Genomic DNA, 14847 nt, shown 5'->3' with positions numbered 1-14847 from the left:
GGGGGGGGGGGGGGGAAGGAGCAGATTATACTTTAACTCTGGTACCGCTGGATTTCATCAGCTGACGAAGCAGCAACAAAAACAATAAATGTAATAGTCTTACCCGCACATTTGTAGTGCCACTTGCGGGTTTCATCAGCTGAAAAGCAAAAAAGCAAAAAAGAATAAGAAGAATAAAACGGCCTTCAGCTCAAAAGTGTGGGGAGGGGCAAGTGGTTACATCCTATATCATGTACCGGTATTATTATTTCCAAAAAAAAAAAAAAAAAAAAAAATGGGGGGGGGGGGCAAGTCACCCCCCCCCCCCTGTTCCACTGGTGTACCCTGCACCTGTAGGCAGGCCCCCATCTCAACCATAACTATACCCATCCCTTGTCAAAATACAGTATTCAGTACAGAAAATTCGTTTTGCTGAGGTTGTTCAATATATGTTCATGTATACCTTTTATTATGCCCTCCTTCGCCGTGCACGTGTGATGAGTACCGACCGTGGTACTCGTAGTGTACGTGTACTGTGCGAATACCGAGTCGTCTCTTTTGCACGCACGTGGATGGATAGCTACAGCTTATACCAAGGACAAGGTCTAGCATTTGCGAGAAGCTCCGAGACGTACCCGCGTGGCGTGATTTGGTTATATCAGTGTAGAATCTCCTCACACTTCATTCATTCGTCAAACATGCAAGAAGTGGATCAATTGTCAATTATCCTTAGGCGGATTAAACTGACGTAGACAAGATGTTTGTTATACTTTTGTCAGTTGAGTGTGTTAACAAATGAAACGATTTCGCTGTCAACAGTGATTTACATACGTGGGACTACACAAAGTTATGCGGATAACGAGGACACCTTCATCACAACAGTGATTTACATACGTGGGACTACACAACTACACAACGCAGATTACGAGGACTAGTCTAATAGTAATGCTGCAAATCTAAATTGCCCTGTAATTTAGTCATTTCATGACCATGGGGGATAAGAACGTGAAGTCTACCGATACCGTCTCTGGTAATGGAGTGAAAAGAAAAATATCAGCGGTGGACGCAGGAGATGCAGACTCAAAGAAACAGAAGCCACATTCGAAACGTGCAAAAAAGAAGTTGCAGAGCGAGGTTCCTAGTGGGCTCAGTGCTGTAAGTTACCATTGAAATTAGGACCTTGATCTGTCTAGACGTAGTGTCATGATGAAAGGAAATCAAACAAGATATACAGTAATGTGTCAATTAATGTTTGTCATCATCCTGTTTGTAGCTGTCACTTTTAAATCAACTGTTTCAGCAAAAGAGTCATCCGATCATGGAACAGTCTGCCCTCATCACTTGTTACATCCACTACACTACTGACACTACTCAGTAGTATAGATTCCTTCAAACATGGTTTAGACACGTTCTGGTCAGACAAATGTTTTGAAATTGTCTGATATCCACGCCCACGCTCGATATAGACTGTTACACGTGCTACCAAGCGCTGACGACCGGGAGACCTGACAGGAATTACCTACACTCCCGTACAGATGATGATGATGATGATGAAAAGCAAGTTCTCATGACACAGAGCTACAGTTTTCCGGGGTTCCTTCTTCATAACGACTGTTAAAGACTGGAACCAACTCCCCAACGCAGTGGTTCAATGCCCATCATTGTCCCTGTTCAAGCAAAATTTGATGCAATTTCAATAGTCGCGCTCTATCCACACGTAGTGCTTCTCTACAAGTTAGCGTGGATGTGTCTTCCTGGACATTTTGCTGACTAAACCTTACAGATACAGATACAGATGACTTTCTTTACATGTCCCTATCGCTTTTTAGTATTTCTCCTTGTTTGTGTTTGATGTGTGCAGATCGCCAAGACGATCAATGGCAGTGAGGGAGAGACTCCAGCTCGGCCTGACAGAAAGAGCTCTGTGGAGGAAGCATCAACCATCAAGAAAAGGCAGAAGGCATTCCAAAAGATGAGAATGGTTGGTAATGATTTCAGTATCAAATGCTCAGTGATGAGATTTAATATTGTTTGAGGTCAACATGAGAGTTCAGTTGAGTTCAACATGAGAGTTCAGTTGAGTTTTTGATGAGTTCTTGTTAGCCAAATGAATTTTTTCGATACCACTTCGAATGTTGCACAGTTATTTGTGTTTTTTTTTCTGTTTGTTTACCCTGTAGAAAATTAATGGTTATATGTACAAGTAATTTAGGTCAGTAGGAAATTATCCAAATTTAGACAAAACATCATATGCATGACTTGTCATTCATGACAAGAAAAAAAAAACATGTTTTTTCTGATGTAGCCATTCTTCACAATTTTCCGTCTGAGAATGACTGAATTTTTAGTTTTCAGTGTCTGTGGAAATTAGTCAGTTGTGTAAAATAAAGTGTTGTACTTTTATTCTTCAGCAACAGCCAAAGCTGTTTTTACTTCCCTGTGAGGGGACGAAGAATGGTAACTCATCTTCAGCTGCAGAAGGCATGAAGCAGATCAAGATTCATCTGACAAAGAGAAGAGAACCAATCTCCCTTACTGAGGTCATGTATTTACTGCAGTATGGTCTCCTTGGGAACAGCGCCAGCTTCCAACCAAGGTGTGTGTAGAGAGAAACCGGGAGCCAAGCCTCCTGACTGGAATCACTATGTGAATAGCTACCATGTAGACATAATGACTCCATGGGGGGGGGGGGGGGAGGGATAGTTACCTGATCAGTCAAGCCTTATGCTACCATTTATCTTACATGAGAGCACTTTTTAGTTATTTTGGTATTTGTAAATAAAAATGGAATTGGCAGTATTTATTTTCTGTCATACGAATATGACAAGATTTTTCCAGCACATGCTATAAAAGTGGATACTTTCACTTGAGTAATTTTTTCGCGTTTAGCCTAGTAAGATGAATTTTGTGTGGTTTTAATTCCGCGGAATCGGGACATCAATCACTGGAAAACATGGCATGCAATAATATATTTTGTGTGCTTTTACATTTGCACTAGTCTGGTTTCACGAAATGTGCAAAAATTTCCACACCGAAAAATTTTCCACTTGTACAGTACGCTGCCACTCAGAGATAATCACCATCCCTGGTGGACACACTCGTATATCTTGTTGAGTCCCTTCAAAACTTACCAAGTGTTTGTTTTATCAATGCTTTGATAATCAGCTTTGCCTTTAGGTGTCAGTTTTGATGGTAGCAAATGAATATGTTAGTCGCAGACTGATGTCATGTCCAAACCTGTCAGTGCCGTATGAAATAACCAGAACTTAAAACTATCTGCCTGCCTTGTACACGTATATGATGCTAATAAGTTATTGATGAAAAGGGTGAAATTATTTGATTTTGAAATGTAAGCATTGTCATACTGCAAATCTGTAATAATTGTTTGATATGGAACAACTCTCAAAACTAGGACTTTGGTTGCCCTTCATTGCGATATCAGCTTTATGATTCTTTCTCTTATCCCTGCTTCTCTCTCTTACAGCTGGTGTAAGTTGCTGCGAGTTGCTAAAGTTGCCAAAGTAGTGTTGATTATCCTGAATGGTGTTACCAGCAGAGTCTACAGAAGAAAGCGACATTGCTTTCCAAACATCGCATCCAAGTCTCTTGTAAGGCAGACACTCATTATGTTTATTGTAATGTACTAGTAATGTCCTCTATACAGCATGAATAATATGTTGTAATAATGATGACTGTTATAACATCATGCTAGTTATAATGATGATGCAATTCTTTTCGCCAACCTTAACATTTCAGAAGAACTGCTGAAATGATAGTCGATTGCCAGCAACCCTTTCTGCATTATCTTTCTGCTGACTGCACAATGATTTCTTGAATTCTATTTTCTACATCAACAGAGACTCCAATTTCAAGCATCTCCTAAAATGGAGATTCTCCTGTCTGGATCCTTTAGCAAACTGGAGACTCTGATCCTGCAAATATGGGCATAATGTCATGTGGGCGTAGTGCACATCACAAGTGCAAAGCATTGCTGGGGTCCAGGAAGCTGTAGGGGGTTATAGGTGCTCTCTGGTGGTCCTTAGCCTTATTTTCAAACATTTACCCGTTGAGGATGGTTTGATTGTGCTACAACACGCATTTCACATAGACACCTGCCCGCATATACTCTGGACTTGTCCTCAACGGGTTATGAAACTAAATGAAGTCTAATCCAATGACAAACAGGAGAATATACATGATTGCTTCAGTGGGAGACACTTAGCTGGAACAGCAAATTATTCAAATTCAAGTTGAAGAGCAGGAGATTTGCAAAAATGACCTCAAAAGCAGCAGAGTTGGAGTCACTCTATCAAAATATATTTTGCTGATGGGGAGACAAAACCTTGTGTCTCAAAAGTGTAAATGATCAGGAGAGCAAAATAAACATGGCAGCAAAGGCGGTATAGCAAATGGGATTGCCTTTTTTGACAAGCCTTGGTGGCTTTATTTTTTTTTGGGTAAGACAACTAGGATTCGGTCAGGACATCACTTAAGTGATTATCTCAAGATCAAAACAAAAAAGTGATTTTCCTCAAAATGTGAGATTCAAAGTCTTGTTACCCCATCGATGATATGTTTTTGTCGTTTGTTTTTTTTTCCTGCACAAACACTGATGCAACAGATTAATGCCTTTCTTCTCTTCTTCTTGTTTGCAGTCTGTCAAACTTATCCCAGCCTATAGTTACTTTGCAATGCTTCAGGACATCCTCTCCTGCCACAAAAGCATCAGCAAGATGAAGCTGCAGGACATCAGACGTGTGATGGGTGAGTGAGGCATCAAAATATCTGGAAATCCCATGGGCTGGCCATATAGGCAACATAGCTGGCATGGCAAATCAACAAAAAAGTAGCTATTTTAGGAGGAATGCACCCATCATTGCAAGCTTTTCCTACTCTCTGTCAAATGTTTCATATAAATCTTGATTTTTTTTTTTTAATAGATTATACATAGAAGTTAAAAATTTTATATTTGTTGTGTACTGTTCTTAACCCATTGAGGCAGCTGATTTTGCTACAACACGCATTACCCATAGATCCCTGCCCGAGTATACTTGGGACTCGTCCTCAACGGGCAAACAAGCCCACACTGCTATGTCATAATCATCACACTAGCCACAGTAACTTAGGTGAGCCATGGCATATTTACAGCTCGGTTTTGGATTCTGTGTCCTACCATTGACTAGCTGAAAAGAAGAAACGGAAAGCTGCCGTGAGTCTGCCCGTGAATGGAGAGCTGGAAGGAGGAGGAGCCAACGGCGAGAGTGAGGATGGGGACCCTCCTCCTGGTAGGACCCAATACCTGCTGGGGACAGACGAGATGGAGAAGAGAGGATTCCCCAAGCCAGACTCTGAAAGTTTCGTCCACACCAACCATGCTGATCATGTGACTGACAGTAGCCCCATCTTTGGCGTAGATTGTGAAATGGTAAAGTTTAACATGTCATGAACTCAATTTATGTTCTCTCATCTTACATTCAAAGTATGAAATTTAGGTGCTGTTGGATGCTATGAAAAACTGCTTGCAAACAGTCTCTGTAGTTTGTACTTGTGAAATGGTTACAAAATCAAGTGAAACCTTCTGTCAACCCCCATTCCCCCAGAATCTTGTAAATAATGGTACATGTAGGTGTAGTAAAGGTAGTTTTGTAGGGCAATACAATGATACTGTGCACATGCCACTTATGAACAGGATTTGTCATTTTCAAATTTTCCTGCATTTTAGTTTCATGAAAAATTCAAGAAAACTACATAAGATATATGCTGTAATAGAAAAGATATATACAACAAGTGTACCATCTCTCACTATCATTGTCTCTCACATTTTATCATCGGACATGGGAGATGATAGTAGAATTCCATGATGTAGGAAATCATTGTAAGATTACAGCATTGCATGTACTTTGCAGCTGAAATTAAGAACACATAATATTTTCAAGTATCACATTGAATAGTACCAGTAAAAAACAGAATGCCACTATTTTGAAATCCCATATAGGTGATCACATCAGCTGGATCAGAACTAGCCAGAGTGACATTAGTGGACGAAGAGGGAAGTGTGAAGTACAACTCGTATTCCAAGCCTCACAATCCAGTCAGGGACTATGTCACAAGGTAAGTCATGCTAGATACCAATATACCATCATTTGCTTTCATTTTTCATCTGACAAAATGGCTGGATAGCCCATATTCAACTGCACTAGCTGGTCTTCCATGGGGTCCAGTTGTGAGTGCTTGGGATGGACCATTTCACTGGGTTGTAATATCCCCTGCTTTTTGTGATAAATAAATGAAACAGAATCTTTTATGTGCTTGGGTTGTGACTTGCTCACACACGGGACCTTCATTTATATCCTATCCAGGTGACAGAGTGTTTTTCCTGTGGTGGTGGTGGGGGGGGGGGGGGGGGGGGGCATGATAACACAAAACATTGCTCAATAAGACTCACTTGGACTTGAACCCACACCTGAACCCAAGTCATTCGATTGAAAGGCAGATATGATGCCAAACTATTGTACAAAATGCAATGTGCCAACCATAATCAGACAATTTTGTTTTCTTCTTTTTTTTCCTTCTTCCGTTGTGATTGTAATTTTTTTTGGATTTGCATTGTCCTGATGTTATTTTGTTTTTTTAGTCTTTTTGTGCACTTAGAAACACCACTATAAAGCACCTTATAAATGCAATTATTACCTCCGCCAAGGGAGGAGGTTATGTTTTCATTACCGTTGGTTTGTGTGTTTGTTCGTTAGTTAGTTTGTCTGTGTGCAAAATAACTCAAAAAGTAGTTAACGGATTGGGATGAAACTTGCAGGAAAGGTTGAGAATGACACAAGTACCAAACGATTAACTTTTGGTAGTGATCCGAGAATTTTGGGGGAATTATGAAGGATTTTTGACATTTTGGCAGGTAGGGTCAATGAACTTGGGAGTTCAGGCTGCACGTATTTGAGGTTTGCCTGCGCGCGGCACTAAAGTGCGTGCTCTAGTTTCTGCTGGGGTGAGGCGCGCCGTGCAGCTGAGTGTTTATGACGTAACAAAGGCTTCTATATTGGGAAATCTGGCAACTTTCAGCACACAATGCTATAAGTACGTATGGGTGGAAATCACTGATATCTCTATGGAAGAACTAGATCAGTGGTGAAAATGATTTGCATGCTTGGCGGAGGTCTGCGCTCTCAGAGGGCTTTTCTAGTTGTTATTATTATGATTAAATGAGATGTGTGTGCATTATTTTTGTGTTGCAATGTGCAGATATAGTGGCATCACTAAGGCCATCCTAGACCCAGTGGAGACCCGTCTCAAGGATGTACAGCAAAACCTCCTTCAGCTGCTACCACCAGATGCCATCCTGGTCGGTCAGGGGCTGGAGAATGACCTTATGGCTCTGAAGGTGAGCAATGACCTCACGAAGATAGCCAGTCTGTCCCCACGGACTCTCTCGGATGACCCCCAAGTGACCACATATGTCAGGAACTGAGATCAATTCTGGTTATGGGATGTTAGACTGGTCATCTTAGTGCCGTGGCCATGCTTCAGGAACAGTTTTTATGCTGACCATTAATAGAAATGAATCTAGCACAGTAGTATTTTCATGTGCCAGAACATGGCATGACTTTATGTGCCTGTTCTAAATTGCCCATAGGAAGTTTTGCTTCATTGCTCTTTTATCTTAAATTGTGTGTATCAGAGTTTTTGAAACTTTATATTTCTGCTTTTGTTTCACTGTCTTTGTTCAAAGTCAAGCAACATCTTTACAAGAATTCAAACAATGTATTTGGTAGCTTCTTATGTGTGATGAGGATTATCAAACTACATGTATAGGGAACTATTGACTAGAACTAGATTCCATAATTGTTTTCAGAAAGGAAAATATTATGTAGTTTTGTGTTTCGTTCATAATTTAATATGAAAGATTCAGCCTTTTATTAAAATTTTCTATGTAAAGCAATTCCTGTACAAATTTTAATTTAAAAATGATGCTATTCAATGTGATTTTAAAAAGTAAATTGACTAATTAGTCAAGTAAAATGATATTAAAGTAAATATATTTTAAAAAGTAATAATACCCAAACCCATATTCCTCTTGTTATGCTGCATAGCAGTAAGCAAATTTTTGCAGTTTTCTCTTCATTTTGCTAGTCAGCACCGATGAGTGTATCATGGTTGTGCTCTAAACAATTGATAGGTATGAGGTTCAGGCATATGTGACCCGCCACAACAAAAGGATCCTAAAGTCACTGGCAGCTGAGGCGAGAAAATCGAGTTTGAAGTCAGAGCATCAAAATCGGTCAAAAGATCAGATTTTTGTGTTTGGCATAATTTTCTAGTCAAATGTATTGTCTATCATCTGCTGAAATTTCCAAGATAAATGATCAAAGTAAAGGCAAGAAATTAGCGTTTTTCTGGGCCATGATTTTCCGACTTTCAACGAAACAGAACGTGTCCGAAGTTTTGGATTTAGCGCTGCAGATCGACCCCGCCCCTAGCAATGAGGGAGTGATCTTATTGGTCAGTGCGCGACATCTTGGCTACTGATTGGTCGTGCGTAGATAGGTGGTGCTAAGCTTGAATGAACACCGCGGCGGTTGCTAGGAGCATTGTGTACCTTCTAATGTCAAGAGATGAAAACTGTCTTGCCTCCCCTTGATGTCGATTGCGTCAGAAAGAAATCTTTGAAGGCGGTTTTCTCAAAACACTGATTTCCTACGTTTGGAGACAACTCGACATGCTCTCATAAAATCATCGATATCTCTGCAGCGGAATACTTTTATGAGTTGTGTTATATATGAAATTAAGGAAGAAGAGTAGGGGAATAATGTCATGTCATTTTCAGAAAATCATTCTCCCCCAACTTTCAGATCCTTTAGTTGCAGTGGGTCACATATTTTAAAAAGTAGTAAGCAAACTTTTGCAGTTTTCTCTTCATTTTGCTAGTCAGCACCAATAAGAGTATCATGGTTGTGCTTAACCCTTACTGTACTGGGCTATTTGGCTCCATGAAAATACTGAGGGGGGGGGGGGGGGCCTGGGAGCCCCCCCCCCCCCCCCCCCCATTGATCTCGGAAACGCAATGTCCGATGAACTTGAAAATTTGCATGCTGATAGATCTTTGCATGCTGAATCTGATGGTGTAATCTATTTTAATCAATTATGCAAATTTTTTGCATACTTAGCTAATTAATTATTCATAATGCATATTTTATGCATTTGGGGGATATTTTCATAATTTTAGCCTAAACAAGTACAAAATTACATGAAAACTGTGTAATAATGAAGAATAATGATGGAAAGAAAGTGTAAACCAAAAATCTCACAACTTACTTGTTTAACGGTGGTGGCCTGCGACCGACATCCATCGACCTTCGGAGCCTATTGATGGTTACCGGGAATTGGTGGTCACGTGACCTCGCCTACTGGGGCGCGAGTCATGTGACAAGATGAGGTGGTCGTAGGTCCTGGGCAGGTGGTGGCGTCCCTGGTCCTTGTTCAGGTCACTTTTAGTTCTCCTAATGTTGATGGCCTCCTTGACTCCTCGCTTGTACCAGTTATCCTCTCTGTCCAGTACTTTCACTCAATGATGAATAATGTTTCCCAAATGTGAAATAAATCAGAGAGAGAAAAAAAACGAGAAAAAAACAACTTTTTTGTTATGATTTGTATTGTTTTTATTTCTTATGTTTTCTATTGTTTTATATTCCTTATGTATATCATTGTTTCTAAACTTTGCCCAATTTATTTCAGAACAATATAGAAGCATGAACCAAGTGGAAACCAATGCCTGAGCAAAATTTGTAAAGTAATGCAAGCCATGGTCTATTGACAGTATGTAACTGTACACAAATATATGCAGCGATTAGCCGTTTTAATGACATGCGCATACTAATTGGCCCATAACACCCCCAGGTAGGTCCGATATGGACAAATGTGGTATCAAAATGTGCACAAGACTTCAGGGGAAAAAGTCATGAAGCGAGAATCCGAAATTCCCAGCGGTCGCGATGCAATCGCCAAAAGTATGGAGGCCCCCCCGTGCAGTTAGGGTTAAGCAGTTGATAGGTATGAGGTTCAGGCATATTTTCTCTAAATAAGTGTATATGACCAAATGGTATTTGCCCTTTCACCAGAGAATGCTCTGTTTCCTTTCCTCTCTAGATCTACCATCCACACTGTGTGGACACTAGTGACATGTTCACTGCTTCCAACAGGAAGGTCAAGCTCAAGTATCTGGTCAAGGAGTATTTAGGGTATGTATTGGTCAGCTTGAGATAACTCAAGTGACCCTAGTTTTGTTTTGCTTTGTTTTGTTTTTGTAGTTGTCTTTTTCAGGACAGGTGCATTAAAATAAAAAGAAAATAAAACTAAAATAAAAACGTGTGTCCTTTTTACTATCGATGCTGCTTGTACAGGACTGAGTAACACAAAAATAAGAGTATTGCCGGGATTTTCCCCGCACTCGTTGACTTGAGGCTCTCAAACATGTTTTAGCTGAAAACACAATGCAGTGTCAGGGAGTATTACAATAAACAGTTAATTTGACATGTTTACACAAATTTGCATATACTGTACTTCCATCAAAGTCCATTCAACATGTTGCTTCACAGATGCAAAGTAGCATGGCTGGCTTACTTTGTAAATGAAACACTTAAATCGCGTTGATGAGCAGTTTTGTGGTCGTGTGTTTTGTTTTAATGAAAGAGAAAATATCTGTGGCGTTACACCAGGCAATGAATGTGGGATTTTCTCAGATGAGACCACTGAGTCATGTCGAAGATAAATGATTTGGCGACTTTTACATTTGATTTGCACAAAGAGTGTGTGTGCAATGACATAGGAGGAAATATCAGGACCTCTCGATCAATGCGTGTGTAATTTTTGACTGTATAGACTGTAACCATTCGCCACCATCTCTTGGAATCTGCTTTGTATTTTAGTCGTGACATCCAGTGCAGTACGTCGGGTCATGACTCAGTGGAAGATGCTCTGGCAGCCATTGATCTCTTTAAGCTCAAGCTGTCCATGGGAGACAAGCTGAGGAACTTCTACCGAGAGGTCAGCACAGGACCGGTCTTCCAGCAGAGAGAGAGGTGAGGGCATGAGAGATTGGTTGCCTTGGTAACATCTGCCATGGTGATTTTTGACAACGCTGTTGTTTTCGTGTACAGATATTTTCGCGAATGAGGAGGTCATAGGCATTTTCGCAAGATCTTGTTTTCGCAAATTGATGGCGATGCTAACGTAAATGCACTATTACCCTAGGGCATGGAAACCTTTTCGCATGTTGTTGAATTCACGATCCAACTGTGATTCGTGAAATTCGTGAAAATAACAGCTTATACAGTACTTGTTTGGAGAATTTTTATCCATGTGGCTTGTGGTAGTTGAATGATGGATGATTTTGGTTTGAACAATGAATGAAATTCCTCATGCTCATTTATTTCTGTGCTACCATCTGATGGATTATCTTTATCCTTTTAAAACAGCAGCTGATTTTCAATATCAGTTAATCTATCCATAGATGCCGTTCCATTCTCTCCCATCCATGGAAAACCTATCCTTGGAATGTACAGCTTTTACATACATGTGTATATGTTTGCATTTAGCAAGAGAATGTGCAATATTCCCATTATAAAATGTTTCCTTAGTGTGTAGTTACACAAAGTATTGTGTGAAGATGAGAAGTGTATCCCTGATGATGTAAGTGATGTTAACTTTATGCCATTCTATTCTCAGCATCTTTGAGACAGCAAAGGAGCAGCAAAAGAAGACCAGTGCCCTGGACAACAGTTTCACCCTCAAGAAGTTCAAAAAGGAGCCAGTAAATTGCATTGTGTGCTCAAATGACAAAGAGGTGAGTCTATGCCTTACTCTGTAGACCTATTCATTTCTATAACACTGTAACTTACACCAGCCCAGTTATGGTTGAAATAGACATTATTAAAAAATAATTATGATAAAAAACTCACCGAAACTAAACAGGTCTATTCTGCACACTAAATTCATGAAGTATTTTCTTCATATTTAGGAAAATCTGACTCTCCTCTGAGCCATATATTCTGCTATCCATGTCCAGATTGATTTTAAATTTGTATGTAACAGAGTAAATTAAGAAGATATCATCACTTCCATGATGGCAATGTTTGTCATTATTCAAATGTATGTTTGAGAAATTTGTGATAACACTATCCATCCCATAGAGCTCAGACAATAAACTCCAATATCCATTTCTCTATTCTTTTCCTCTTTAATTGTGATTCTATCCCTGCATTTTGACATGATCTGTGGCTGCGGAAAGACTAAAATTAAACACATTATATGTTATTGATTTCAGAATGTCTTTTCATAGCTGAGCCTTTATTTGCTGAAACACTGGTAGTGTCCTCTTTTTTCTTCTTCTTCTTCTATTGAGTGCTGTTTAATTTCGTTTGATGTCATGCTATTAATTGTAAATTAATTTTCCGTTCTTCTGTGACTTTATTCCACTAGATGGTAAGGAAGGCTCATTCTGCAATTGCGAAGTCCGACTTTGTTCACCTGCAGCTCCATGGTTACAACAATCTCATACAGGGCAGCACTGTGAGAGATGAAGATATAGAGGTGAGTTGTGATTTTATGTTCATTGCCGCCTGCTCATGTTTTGTCTCCATATAAGTCATGATATTGTGATGTCAGTTACGATAAGAGAGTTGAGAATAAATGTACTTCAGAGCAAAAAGACATCTCACATTCAGTAGAGTCTCAACTTTACAGAAAGTTAAGACATCATTTACAATTTGAATATGTAAAAGACTGGTAGTATGTATACCTGAATTCTTACTACAAACTGTTTTTTGTAGAAAGACTTAGAGCAGACAAATGGAACTTGTGTTTATTTAGGTCTTGCTGCTTCAGATTTCAGTTGAAGGAATGTGCGGGAAAGTAAATTTTAGGCTTCAAATGTGTTACAAATCAGTGTGAGTGAATGCTTTAATATGCAAATGACTCAGAGCTGCCAAGTCTCCCTGATTCTTCAGGAGGCTTCCTGGAAAGTTCAATATCTCTTCTTGTTTGTATATTAAAGAGAATATTTATCTCCCTGATTGAGGCATTATTTCTGCCCTTTTACGTGCACATTCAGCTCACTGCACACTACGCGACTCTGCCATGGTTCATTTGACATGTCAAATTTTAACAACCATTTGTGAACTTTCAGTCAATCATGCTACAGTATAAATATGCACCGACGCGCACTCCTGGGGTCCGTTGCATAAAAGTTACTACTATGGTAACTTTGCCATCCAATGGTAACTACCATGGCAACAATACTCAAAATCAAGAATTCCATGGAAGTTACCATTAGATGGCAAAGTTACCATAATAGTAACTTTTATGCAATGGGCCCCAGTACAGTTGTAAGCTTAGGTATGTGGTCTGTTCGCATTGTGTGCGATGTTGAGTCTTACGACTGGTTGTGTGACCCGGCTTGCCTCCAGAGTCATGAGACTGGTTGGAAGTATTTCCCCCATTGTTCTTTTAGAACTCTATGATTTCAATGGGTGACTGTTAGCAGCCTTGAAATGTGCGCATTGTATTACAGGAAATGTGAGCAAATCCTCAATAAGTTTCCCCTCCTTACTCCCACAGTCCACCCTGTCACTCATGGACGACCGTGTCGGTGCTATCGTAGAGTCCCTGCCTCCGAACACTCTGCATGTTGTCGTCATGCCGGGATACGTGGAGAGACGAGACAAGGAGGGATCCACGCGAGGCGACTACAGGACTAGGAACGGACGCTGCGTGGTGGGACTGAAGTTAGACAAGATAGTCTTGTCAAAAAGCAGATAACACCAACTTGGCCTCGTCATGTGACCTGTTCTATATCTAACTTTGTTTAGCATGTGGGTCAAGGGTCAATGTAGCCACCGAATAAAGTTACAGCAGTGGTCACCATTTGACAAAGTTTGGAGACAGCCTTAACAATGGTAAAATTGTTTTGATGTCAGTAATGTGGGCAGAGGTGTATGCATTGTACAAGGGTATTTGAAGTTCACCAACGTCCAGACTTAAAGCACGATAGTTGTTTTTGCTACCTGGCAAAGGGTTAGGGAGAATGCTTTTCATTCATAGTTAGAAGAAATTTATCAAAACCATTTTAAGCAGTCATTTTCCAAGGCCTTATCTGAAAGACCATCCAGAAAACAAGAGAAAAACTTCATGATTAAATTCCTTTTTGTCTCGCCCACCGGAGGTGAAGGCGAGACTAAGGGATCCAAATAGCGTCCGTCCGTCGTCCGTCCGTCGTCCGGCGTCCGGCGTCCGGCGTCCGCCATCCGTCACAAATGTTAAAGTTTACCTGCAAGACTCTCTTATGATGCATAACTTGGCAACTGTTACAGCAATGGCAGCCACACTTGGGTGATAGAAGCTCTAGGGGTATCTTCATGTTATGGTGTTGTCAGAGGTCATGTGATGATGTCAAAGGTCATTTTGAGGTCATATATTAAAGAGTATGTGCAAGACTCTCTTTTCTATGTTAAAGTTTACCTGCAAGACTCTCTTTTGACAAATAACTTCACATAAGTTGCTTGGATTACAACCTAACTTGGGTCATAGATGCACTAGGGGTACCTTCATGTAATGGTGCCGTTGGAGGTCACAGGATAAGGTCAAAGGTCATTTGAGGTCATACGTTAAAGTTTACTTGCAAAACTCTCTTATCACATGTAACTCGACACATGTTGCTACAATGGCAATCAAACTTGGGTGATGGATGCACTGGGGGTACCTTCATGTTATGGTGCCGTAAGAGGTCACATGATAAGGTCAAAGGTCATTTGAGGTCATACGTTATTAAAGTTTACTTGCAAGACTCTCTTATCACACGTAACTCAG

At 40.2% G+C, this 14847-nt stretch overlaps 1 protein-coding gene across 1 annotated transcript; it reads left to right on the top strand.

Annotated features, from left to right (window-relative positions):
• Positions 1–969: 969 nt before the first annotated feature.
• LOC139743541 (uncharacterized) lies at positions 970–13815 on the top strand. The gene is made up of 13 exons (XM_071654019.1): positions 970–1134; positions 1841–1960; positions 2391–2575; positions 3464–3587; positions 4635–4743; positions 5163–5404; positions 5975–6090; positions 7231–7369; positions 10132–10223; positions 10911–11063; positions 11710–11827; positions 12463–12573; positions 13600–13815. Exons 1-13 carry the CDS (start codon positions 970–972, stop codon positions 13798–13800), a joined length of 1875 nt encoding a protein of 624 aa, XP_071510120.1. The 3' UTR covers positions 13801–13815.
• Positions 13816–14847: the final 1032 nt, after the last annotated feature.

This window comes from Diadema antillarum, unplaced genomic scaffold (assembly GCF_040938485.1).
Source record: "Diadema antillarum isolate AM-2024a unplaced genomic scaffold, OU_Dant_1.0 seq00001096_RagTag, whole genome shotgun sequence".
In the NCBI taxonomy this organism is placed as follows: Eukaryota; Metazoa; Echinodermata; class Echinoidea; order Diadematoida; family Diadematidae; genus Diadema; species Diadema antillarum.
This window is presented reverse-complemented; position numbering and strand designations above follow the sequence as displayed.

What these genes read in the sequence shown, in the direction of transcription:
- LOC139743541 (XM_071654019.1), top strand. Translation starts at nt 970, where the DNA reads ATGGGGGATAAGAACGTGAAGTCTACCGATACCGTCTCTGGTAATGGA. An exon ending in AGCGCCAGCTTCCAACCAAG is followed by an intron (nt 2,576 to 3,463) that starts GTGTGTGTAGAG and finishes TCTCTCTTACAG; the next exon opens with CTGGTGTAAGTTGCTGCGAG. An exon ending in GTCTTCCAGCAGAGAGAGAG is followed by an intron (nt 11,064 to 11,709) that starts GTGAGGGCATGA and finishes TTCTATTCTCAG; the next exon opens with CATCTTTGAGACAGCAAAGG.